General features: G+C 37.8%; 1 protein-coding gene across 1 annotated transcript in view; it reads right to left on the reverse strand.

Moving 5' to 3' along the window:
• Positions 1–12,456, reverse strand: part of PLXNC1 (plexin C1) — a 71,931-nt gene that overhangs the window by 43,967 nt on the left and 15,508 nt on the right. Inside the window, exons 4-7 of the mRNA XM_013182534.3 lie at positions 11,386–11,486; positions 6,296–6,410; positions 5,153–5,297; positions 315–384 (exon numbers count right to left, since the gene is read on the reverse strand). Of these exons, the coding sequence (XP_013037988.3) occupies positions 315–384; positions 5,153–5,297; positions 6,296–6,410; positions 11,386–11,486 (431 nt within the window). The remainder of the gene's footprint in view (positions 1–314; positions 385–5,152; positions 5,298–6,295; positions 6,411–11,385; positions 11,487–12,456) is intronic.

Consider the following 12,456-nt stretch of genomic DNA (forward strand, 5'->3'; position numbering starts at 1 on the left):
AGACAAAAAAGATCTTAATGTCATTATGGCATCCTTTATTATTTTTTCAAACATTTGTCATTCAGCCATTATAATGCCTCTCCTACAGCTGTCAGGGTCCCATTAAATAAGAGTCATCAAAAGAAGCAGCTCTTCAAGGGCAATAAAAAAAGAGGTGAAGGAGGAAATGGGCCAAGAAAAGGGATTTGGGTATATTTAGTGGAATGTATTTCCTTAATAAATACCAAAAAAACAGAACAATCATATTTCATACCCCCCTTCCTGTGCACACACATAAACCCCTCAAAGAACTTCAATAGGAATCAGGCTCTTACTTTTCCAACTGAAATGTTTGTGTGATATTCCAAGAGCTCGAGGACAGCGATGCTTCAAGGACTAGACAATCTGGAAAAATGTGACTGTTAGACATATGCTGGATATTACAAGAAATACCTGTTAAAAAATAATTGACTTGAAGACTCATATGCCTTCAGCTGTTCTCTACATGGTATTCTCACACACATATTCCTCACACTTTTGACTGATAAAAATAACTAGATTTTATCCTTCCATAGCATCCTTCTGCTGAGTTATTTAAAGACTATACACACACTCATTAATTTAGCTTGATGCCACCTATGCACAATATAGACAAGTAATGCAATTGTAAAGATACAGATAAGGAAATGCCACTGTGAAGTGGGAATGTAAAATCATCTCCTAAAGAACATACAGTATACCTGTGGCACAGCCAGACCCTGAATTCAAACGTTCTAACATAACAGACTGTTCTAATGCAAGACACCCCAACATACTGTACTTCTATTTCTTTCTGTCTCACTTGGTTTCAGAGTCTTCTTTTGTAATCTATGCAGTAGCAATTTTCATCCTATTTAAATCTTTTATGATTGCATGAGTCAATTTGCCATTATTTCAGCTAGTAATTACTATACCGACAATTCGCTGGCAGCTGTGGAATGAAAGACTATCTTCTCCCATGAGCAGAATACCACATCGAAAAACAGAGTTAGCTATATACCACTTAAGCCATGGTCTCTTTCATCTGTGTGCCTGCAGATGTGTACGTCTGCAGAATGAATGGCTGTCTGAGATCAAATGAAACCCATGTGCGCAGACCTTTCTGGCTTTTCTATGCTAAGAAGCAGATAGCTTTTTAATACAGGAAAGCTACATAGATTTAAAGCATACCCACCTTGTAAAGGTAGGGAAAGCTTTATCTTTACCACAGGCTGGCTTATTCAGATGAAAACCAGCTTTGGCTACATCTAAACTGCTAAATCAGTATTATCTCCTAGCTCCACATGCCAGCACGGCACTTGGGTGCTTACTGCAAAGGTCATTTGTGCGCTTTTCAGAAACAACCCTTGGTACTGTACATGTGCTTAAATACCTTACTAAATGGAAAGCAAAGAGTCTGATTTTTAAAGGTATTTCAATGCTTGAAGATGTAGATGAGTGCACACAGACACTCTGAAATCCTCCACCAAACACCTATTTGCATCTCCAGAAATCTACATATCTGCAGAAATCTGACGTGTTGGGCACAAAATTGCCCAAATCACTTGCCTAGGTCATTATATGAGACGGGTCTTAAACCGCAAACTACTGAAAAACAGTATTTTACTAGGAGTAATCAGTAAAAGCAAGAAAATTACCACTTCTGGCAAAGCTTGTCTTCTAAGTTTAAATACTTTAAAAATGACACAGTCAAAAATGGTTTCCTGATTTTGTCTCTGTTGAAATTAACAGAAAAACAAACAAACAAACAAACAAACAAACAAAACAAAACAAAACAAAATAAAAAACTATTGCTTTCTGCATGGCCTGGGATGACCTTTCAAAATCCATCCGACTGCACTGAGTAGCAGATATTTTCAAAATGTTTTTTTCAAGAAATGATACCTGAAGGAATTTTGCAAATGCATGTTCTGGTGAGACTGAGGTCACTTTACACGAGGTGCTATAAACAGTCAGAATAACTCCCACACTTCTATTACCCACTAACATAACTCATAGGAACATGTGAATGGCAGTAACACTGGCAGGCATGAGCTAAGCTCACAGCCTTCTGGATAACACAGTAAAAGCACTCATCTTTGGCACAAAATACAAGCAAGGCAACCAGGCTTCCATAATACTATATTCTGAAGACCTGCTAATGGAGTAAGAGAAAGCCCTAGTCCAGGAAGACACAGAACCAAAATGACAATGAACTCCATAACTACAAGAAAGCATGTCGTTTGGGACTAGGTCTGTATAGGACATATTTTCTTCTCTAATGCTTTTGTCCTTAAAAATCCATTTACAGTGTTTACTAAAGCCACCTTAATAGTCTAGAATACCCAATGCATATCAGCCTAGCTGTCACCTGCTAGGGAAAAAGTCTTTTCCTCTTGATTCTCAGACAGGAACATGGCACACAAAAATATATGATATCAGAGGAGTTTTTCCTGTGCAAAGGCTGTGGATAAGCTCCTGAAGTCCCAATATTCCAGGGAATCTGCCTCTATTCTATTTTGTATTCTAACATAGGTAACTTAAAAAAGGTGAAAGGACAACCTGTAATAAAAGAACCCTGTGCTTCTATATAGATCCCTGAAGCAATGCAAGGGGGATATTTTACTCCTGTTAGTCAAAAAAGACTCCACTGTGAAGGATTATCATCTCAACTTTGAGAACCTAGAGAACAGCTCAAAAAGTCCAGATATTCAGTAATTTACCAGATCATTCTATTGCTTAATCATAGAATCATAGAATCATTTAGGTTGGAAAATACTTTCAAGATCATCAAGACCATTCCTATGTTCAGTTTTGGGCCCCTCACTACATGAAAGACATTGAGGCCCTGGAGTGTGTCCAGAGAAGGGCTACAAGGCTGGTGAAGGGCCTGGAACACAAGTCCTGTGAGGGGCGGCTTAGGGAACTAGGGTTGTTTAGTCTGGAGAAGAGAAGGCTCAGGGGAGACCTTATTGCTCTCTACAACTACCCAAAAGGAAGGTGTGGGGAGCTGGGGGTTGGCCTCTTCTCGTAGATAACTAGCGATAGGACTAGAGGGAATGGCCTCAAGTTGCACCAGAGGAGGTTTAGGTTGGAAATAGGAGACATTTCTTCTCAGAAAGAGCAGTCAGGCATTAGAACAGGTTGCCCAGGGAGATGGTGGAGTCACCGTCCCTGGGGGTGTTGAAGGAAAGGATGGATGTGGTGCTTAGGGACTAGGTTTAGTGGGTGACATTGGTGGTAGGAGGATGGGTGGACCAGATGACCTTGGAGGTCTTTTCCAGCCTTAATGATTCCATGACTCTATGATCAAGTCCAACCATCAACTGAGTCACATCACTAGACCATGTCCCTTAGTGCCACATTCACACATCTCCCAAGTACCTCCAGGGATAGGGACTTCACCACTTTCCTGGGCAGCCCATTGCAATGTTTGACCATGCTCTCCATGAAGAAATTCTTCCTCATGTTCAACCTAAACCTCCTCTTCTGCAACTTGTGACTGTTTCCTTGTGTCCTATCATTTGTCATGTGAGAAAAGATACCAACACACTCCTTGTTGCAAGTTCTTTTCAGGTAGCTGTAGGCAGTGATGAGATCTCCCTTCATCCTCCTCTCCAGACTAAACAACCCCAGTTCCCTCTGTTGCTCCTCATAAGTCTAGGTTTCTAGTCCCTTCACCAGCTTTGCTGCTCTTCTCTGCACATGCTCCAGCAACTCAATATCCTTCTTGTAGCATGGGGCTCAAAACTGAACACAATACTCTCGAGGTGTGGTCTCACCAGTGCCATGTACAAGGGGGCAAACACTTCCTTCATCCTGCTGGCCAAACTATTTTTGATGCAGACTAGGATGCCGTTGGCCTTCTGGGCCACCTGGGCCTGCTGCTGGCTCGTGTTCTGCCAGCTGTTGACCAGCACCAAAGGACCTTTTCTGTTGGGCAGCTTCCCAGCCACTCTTCCCCAAGCCTGTATTGCTGCATTGGGGTTGTTATGACCCAAGTGCAGCACCCCGCACTTAGCCTTGTTGAATGTCATGGGATTGGCCTCGGCCCATCAATCCAGCCTATCCAGATCCCTCTGCAAAGCCCTCCTGCCCTCAGGCAGACCGATAGTGCCACCTAACTTGGTGGCAAGCTTACTAAGGGTGCACTCGATTCTCTCATCCAGATTGACAAAAAAGCTAAACAGAACTAACCCCAAGACTGAGCCTGGGGGAACGTCACTGGTGACCGGCTGCTAACGGGATTGAACTCCATTCACTCTTTGAGCCCAGCCATCCAGCCAGTTCTTCACCTAGCATACTGTACACCTGTCCAAGCCATGAGCAGCCAGTTTCTCCAGGACAAAAGTTTCCCACAGGATGCACAAAACAGATGGCACAATCTATGCATCCAGTACAAATGGCTCACGTCTCTAATTGAGAACTACCAGTGAACAAAGTAGTACAAAAATTATTAATAGCAAATGGATTCAACCAGTAATTCAGAAAGATTAAAGAAATCAAGTCAAACTCAAAAAGATATACCAGCCAAATTGCCCTTGAACCATGTATTTTTCTACTAATCATCTAATTGGGAAAATTCCATTCTTACAAGCATCTAAGCTAGGTTGACCGAGGGGTTCACTGAATGTTGAGATTATTTGTTGTACAGACATTCACAGATTCTCCTCTTACTTATGCCAGTACTGATTTTTGCAAAGACAAATTCTGTTTGCAGGTGAGAGAAGGGCTAAGATAGGTTAATTTGTCAAGGCAGGGCACTGGAACAACACTGCTTCCATGACTCCAGCCAGCTTGATTGTCACTGCAGCTACCTGAAGTTTCCTTACACAGCTGCTAACTGCACCACGTAAACATACTCCCCAAAGCCGAGAGACTGCACTGCTATAGGCTTATTTGAAGAAGCTGCTTCTAGTTATAGGTTAATATGTTTTATTACTTCTAGGGAGGATTCCATATTAACAGATATTTAATTATCAAGAACAGAGTAAGCATACCCAAATCACTTGACAGAACAGGAACTTTTTTTCAATGACATTTAATAAAGAGTATTACGTACTATTATACTCATAAGGCTAGTATTTGTGCTCAGTTCTCCTCAGCAATAAAAGACAGCGAATAAGTACTAAATAAATGTAATATTAAAACATACCATGATCCATTGTCACCAGAGTAGTTAGACTGCAGAAACAGGACGAGTTTTTCAGCACTACATTTTCACAAAATATTTCAATAGGTTTTACAATTTCTATCATACAGGAAGTAAGGGTTTTGCTTATGCTTGTAGACACAGCGACCTATAAAACAATAAAAACATAAAAATATATTTCTTGTAAAAATTGTTAACTTGTCATCTCGTTTTTACAGAAAACTTGAAACTATGAAATGCAGGAAAGACAATTTTTGTGGCAGAAGCAGACAACTCATTAGGTAGCCTCTCCAAGGAGAGGCCCACTCCCAACAGGAAAAACAATACAAAGAGTCCTGAAAGGAACAGCATTGCTTACTTATGGAAATTAAATGGATCTCTAAGGTATGTGAGGGGAGCATTCTGGAATATTTTTGATCTAAAAAAAAAGAATTTTGCTATAAAAGTATTACATGCTGTTATAATGCCTTCAAAATATTTGAGCAAGAACATAACAAGTCCTCACAGAGAGCCTACATTTGCATCCATATCCAAACTGCACTTAATTATGAAACAGAATTTGTCTTGTAATTAATTATTCTTTGTTTCTCGCTGAGAGTGCTTTACAAATATGAACACACTAATGCATTCAATCAGGAAACCAGAAACAATAGCATGCAGATTAAGTGGCCGGTCACAATACTTGATAATCAAATACTCAAGGCTATGTTTGCTGTGAACAGATACTGAGTAAATACTAATATCAAGCACTTAAAGACGCATTTGTGTTAGCATATGCGCCCCAGTGAATGTTTTGTAACTTGTTACCAAGCTCAGAACTTACATAATGCACTCAATCCATATTCACTGGAAATAGGAAAATAGCTGATAGTGATATAATGGAATAGTTCTCTTTGCCAGCATAGTGAATCTTTGAGTCAACATCATGAAGTATAGCTTCAAGATACACTTTATGGGAGAGGAGAAGAACATCTGTCTGATCTACATATTCAGCATACTGAGATTTCCAGTACTTTCGCCAATTGTTGAGGTAAGAAGGACATGTATATGGAATGTAGTGACAAAAGAGGGGAAGCTGCAGTAAGTGACAAAATGACACATTTTAAGTCACAATAAACAAATACACATAAAATTGGGTATACATACCTGACTTCTGGCAGGGAAACTTAGCAGGATTTTCAGATCTTTATCAGGTGCATGTGAAATGTTATACCAACCCTTTGTGCTGTTTGAACGTGTACAATTTTCTTTTAATGTGCACCTAAAATTATACATAAAATTATACTAGCTTCTTTATGATGGCTTTTTTTTCAGACACTGTACTTCAACTTATTTAGTATGCTATTGATTTTTTACAGCAACACTATTGATTTTTTTACAGGAATATGGTTAAAACTGCAAAAAGCTCCAGGGAAACAATCAACAAAATCTTCTGCTTATCAGAATAAATTACTCTCCATTGATATATGCTCTAGGGTCCTCATTAAGTCAACGGAACTTAAACATATACAAGATACTTAGCCAGTAACAACGGACGTGGTAGCCTGAGATGGAATACATCACCCCCACTTTCAACTGCTTCATTGTACAGCTCTAGATCTGACCCCTTTTCACTCTACACTCAATGGGGAGAAATATGCTCTTTCAGGGTAAGATTCTCCTAAGTTATTTTAGACTTTCACACAAATATGAAATTAATCACACTATAGATTCTGCTGCTTCTCTCCAATAAGACTAAGAGGAGATGGAGATGAAGCTCAGATGTGGAGCTACGCTTCAAATGTGTAGAGCTGAGATGAATTCTTTTTCCTAATCACCTCTATTGTCCACTGATGTGAATGGTAATCTTTGCTCTTGGTTAAAAACACCTGTTTTGAAAAGGTAGTTCAAAACAGATTTCTACATCTTCATTAATAAAATTAATTTCAGAAGTAGGATGGCAAAAAGCAAACAAAAATGTTGTAAACGTCAAATTGCAGGAAAGAAAAACTATACAACAGCACAAAATTAAGTAAGAAGGAGGGAATACCAGGATATATAAGTACTGTAAGGATAATACATATTAAAGCATGCAATAAAAAAGAGAATATTGGAATACAAATTACATGGACAGTCACTGAGTCTGAAAGATTAAGCTTTAAAATATTGTCTGGTGCGAACGGCTAATGAACAATTCATAGATTAACTTCAAGTAATTTCCTATAGCTAGCAAGTAAAGACAAGTTACTGCCAAATGCATATAACTTAATATTTTAATATTAATTCGAATATTCATAAATGTGATACTTAATGCTTTAATAATAATACTTTTCTACAAAAGGTAGAAACATGTCTTGCTTCAATTATGTGACCAGTGACATGTTTATTAGGGAACTATTCTTTTGCTAAAAACTAGAAATGTGGACATTCTTGCAGAGCATGGACCTTGGTATAATTTTTCCATGAGGAGCTCACTGTTTGAACATATTTCACAATGTTTTTGTTCTTCAGAAGGAATAACACATAAAAGACTTTCAAGAAACATGTCCACCACTTTCCAAAATGCCCCAAATAACCCCACAAACCATACAAACCCTAAGGCCACCTTCTCTGTAAATTAAGATGTTGGCAATAGCAATGAAGTTAATCACGGGGTCACTTCCTTTGTGGTCTAACTGAGGAAACCGCTATGTAAGAACCTGGTGGAGCTTTGCATCTGAATACATTCAGAACACAACTACACTGTCAGAAATTGAAAGAATGGCTAACAATCAGGACAAATTTAAGTCTCATTTATATCTCTGTTCAGCTTACTGACATCACAAAGGTCCATCAGCACCAGCTTTAGAACTACAAAGGATGGTTGGGATCTGTCATTAACTCATGTCCATAAACCAGATGCTAAAATACGTATATATAAATAATTTTCACTGGCAATGAGGCATGGCAGAGAGGCATTCAAAAGTTTCTGATGGGCTGAGGATCACACTCTTGACCATGCAAGGCAATGTACTTGTCAGACTTGGCACTAAATAAACACATACATCTCAGTGACACTAATATTAACATATTAAAAAAGAAAACAGTTGATAAAGCTGAATATTTAAAACCATCTCAGGACAAAGATATTTACATTCTTAGGCTGCCAGGGCAACACAAGGAGGGAGCCAGCTTCCCTAAACTACAATGAAGAATCTAACAATTTCATTGCAAAAAATGTACTATCACCTAGGACCAAGGTCTGTAATTGCCTATGCCAGGAAAAAAAAAATTGTCTTTTGTTGCTCTAAAAGCTGATGTTTAACTTTAAGAGAATTGGCAATGGAAAATTGTCATTTCATAGGAAACAGACACAAAAGGGGAAGTAGAGCATCTGATGCCTCTCAGCATAAATTTTCACAATTGCCCTGTAGAAGCCAAGAGTAACAAGAAGTCCACTCATTTAAGGATGAGATTATTTTGTTGTATTCCTATTTTGAGACAATCTACACTATTTGCAAGCATGCTGTAATGCATACAACAGATAAATATTATTTGTGAATCACATGGTTCTGAAAATTTACATACAAATTCAGAGAAATACTAAGAAAGTAAAAAATATCAATACAGCAAAAGTAGCTGAAAGTTTCTGCAGTCTGGCTTTCTTGGAAAGGTGGAGTAGCCCAGACCCTGTCCAACACAAAAGAGAATTTAGACATAGTAGCAAGACAAGACACAAAGCAGAGGGTGAGATTAATTAATTAACTGGGGGAAGAGAGCAAATTGAGAGAGCAGGATTCTGAGGCTTCCATGAGAGGCAAAGGGGCACCATCTGCTTTAAATACCCTATGGAACTTCAGGTTCAGATTTCAGGCACCCATAGACATACTGTGTTATTTCCATATTGAAAATACACGTAAAACATCAGTGCCTTGTACTGGAATAATTTCAACATACTTCAGGTAAATCTGATTCATCTATAGAAAATCTATAAACACTAGGAGAAATCACACTATGCTATGACTAATTGTTTTGAATGATTTTAAGGGAAAAGAGGAATTTATATATTTGTCCTTATGGAAGACAGAGTAGACATGGGAAGATTGGCAACATTTTGTTTCATCTGTAATAAAATATGCATATTTTTTCATCAAAATACCGGATTTGAGTTCATACTGTCTTCAAAATGAAGCCCTGCTATTAAGTTTTATTTAAAAAATTCGGTGCGTATTTAACATAAAATTTATTTTCAAGTGAAAGTATAAAACATATAATTGATCTCTAATTCAAAATAAAAACTTTTGTGACAACACCATGTGCATTTTTTCAAAAAAGAATAAAATATTATGGAATATATTTCTATAGTGGACTTTGATAAAAGTATCTGTTAAAAACGTCCTCTTTTTCTAAAACTTTAATTAGAGCTCTCTCTTCACAAAAACATTTAATGATGCTAAGTGCTAACAATGAAAAAATATGTAGGTGTTGAAGAAGATCCATATTACAGTACTTCGTTTTTTCTCCAAAAGAGTAAACTACTTCTTTTTCAACTGGGTGGAAACTTACGGTGATTCCCCTACTAAGTAGGGGATTTACTGACTGAAAACTGTTATTTGTAAGCTCTTTATAAGGTAACTAGAAGCCTGAAAAGCTTAACACTGTAACTTATAGAGTCTCTAATAAGACAGGAAAAGAGGATATGAAAAAAAAAAACAAACAAAAGAAAGCACACTAGAGAATAAACACCTACTCTCTTCTGATAACCACCTTTGCAAACACAAAGAAGCAAATCTTCAGCAAAATCATGGTAACACTGAAACAAAACCAAAATGAGTTGTATTAACCTTTTAAAGGATGGTTACTAGTGGAATTCCTTAAAAATCAATCTTTTAACCAGTTTTACTTCATGTTTTCATCAGTGATGAACTGGCATAAAAATAAAGTATACACTGATAACATCAGCTGATGATACAACGTTGGGAACATTGCCATGCAGAGTAGGATGAGACTACCACACAGGAAAGCTTGGATAACTTTGAAATGGGATGGCATTTCAAAGCACAAGTACAAGAACATGTACCTACAGCAATAAAAATCTCACAACCCATATGTGCTATAGACTGGAAACTCATCAGTTGGAAAGAAAACAGAGAAACAGAAGGGCCTGGGGGCTTTATTCGATCATGGATGATTGTGGCCCATCAATGTGATGCAGTCATGAAAAAGACATTTATGATCCCAGGACACACAAAGTAAGGTGCTTCCTGGACAGACCGGGAGGGATTAAAGACAACTGAACAAGCTGAAATCTCTTGTGGAACACTTTGACAGCCCGGGCCATCCTTATTTTAAAAGGATGCATAAAAACTTCACAGAAGATCTACTGGAATGGAGTTGAAGAAAGGAGTGCCTTACGTGAAAGGAGCTGTTTCAGCACAGCATAATGAAAGTGAAGAACAGGACTGCAAAACCAGGGGACAATAAATGTGAGGGACAGGGAAAACCAAGGCACTGTGGGCACTAGAACAAGTATAACCTCTCCATAGATACACGTGTGATAAAAATGAACAGAGAGATTTTAACCAGGAAAAAAATAAACACTTGGATAGCCATGCAATCAGAACAAGCAGGACAAAAAGCCTATCTAAATTTAAGATGGAGCTCTATTAGTTTATGGTGGGTTTACATTATGTGATTTCTTGCAATTGCCAAGACTAGGCTCGATGACCCAGGAATTCCTTAAATCCAGGCCAAAGACATGCAGTAGCTTTAAAACCTGATTCAAAGAAAGCAGCAAACCTAATCACTCAAATGCAAGGATGAAGTACTTAGAAACTAATTCTCCTCTAGCCTAAACCAAAGGCAGTGGATCCAAAGCAGGGAATTGTGAATATTGAAGACAACTGAGCGCTCTTTCCCTCTACTAACCTGCAAGAGACTTGCAACTATTAAGATGCTTCAGGTATGAGTATACAATTTTCTCTCTCAATCAATTTAGAAAGCAAAACTATCTGCTCTAAAACCAGAGCAATTTCTTCTTTTTAGCCCAACATACATTTTATGGATAGATCTCAAAAGTCTGAGGGTTAACATAGGCTCTAAAAGGTACAGAGCTCCTTTTCACATAACAATAAAGTCGCTCGTAATTATGGCTATGATTGATTTCATAAAAGTTCAGTAGATACAATCTTGATGCTGAATACCCCCAAGCCTGTAAAAATGTACACTGAGTAATAATGCATTGCTTTTATATGCAAGGCTAAAATACCAGAAAATACCTTCGATTCAAAGAACACCACCCACAGTAGGGATCCTTTGCAGATAAGCATTCTTGCTCGGAAACATATCTACTGCAATTTGCAACTGGTATTCTTCTCACCTAAAACCAAAGAATGCAATAATACGCTGAATTAAAATAGCCTCCAGAAACAGGGAAATTGAGGGTTACCGTTAAAATTCTGAGAGCAACCAAGCACAATCCCTTCAGGGAAGTTTCCTTACAGACTCCCCTCTGCCAGGAGACCTTTGGATAGAAATATGCGGCCTATTTTACACACACTGCATTTTGTCATCAGATGATGAAACTCCTCTGACAATGACAATTTGGTTGTACTACTCAAAGGCCAGCATGGACAGAGTAATGCAGGAAAGACTGATTAGCATAGTGAGTTATAGGTAATAATAGAAAAGAGGCGTATTTTACAAATAACGCTCTGCTTAGCAGGATAGTTTTCCTCTCATCAGAACTGAAATTTTTAAATGATAGATGAAGATGCATCCAAAAATGCATGCGCAAAACAAAATGCATCTGTGTTTACATCAACATGTCAGGTAACTGCATGTGCACACTGGAACAAGCGCATGCAACTACTTAGCATGCATGCAAGCAAATGCTGTTTCAATAAGCAAATATAAATAATTGTGGCTGTATTGTATATATCTATACTTGTACATTCAGCTTGAATATCCTAGTCAGCCATTTTCAGAAAAGGAAAGGAAAAAGAAAAAGAGAAAGCTGTTTACAAATACAATAATGCTATTAATAACAGTGCTAATTAATAATTTTAATAAGAAAAATGTTCCTGATTCAAACCATTTGTTTACAAATCTGTAAAAATCAAAAGTTTCTATGTTTAGTGAACAGAAAGAAGGATATATAGCTTTCTGCAGAACTGCATTTACTTTTTCCAACTACAAATTTTAAAATTCAGTTTATCTGAAAGTGTTTGAGATTTAATTTCAGAAACTAGACAACATCTTAGACGACTAGCAAGTAGAAAAAAAGACAGTGTAGATGCCTTATTTAAGCTACAAGAGATGATTAGAAAGGCATTTATTCCTAGAAGCCG

The sequence above is a fragment of the Anser cygnoides genome, chromosome 1 (genome assembly GCF_040182565.1).
Source record: "Anser cygnoides isolate HZ-2024a breed goose chromosome 1, Taihu_goose_T2T_genome, whole genome shotgun sequence".
In the NCBI taxonomy this organism is placed as follows: domain Eukaryota; kingdom Metazoa; phylum Chordata; class Aves; order Anseriformes; family Anatidae; genus Anser; species Anser cygnoides.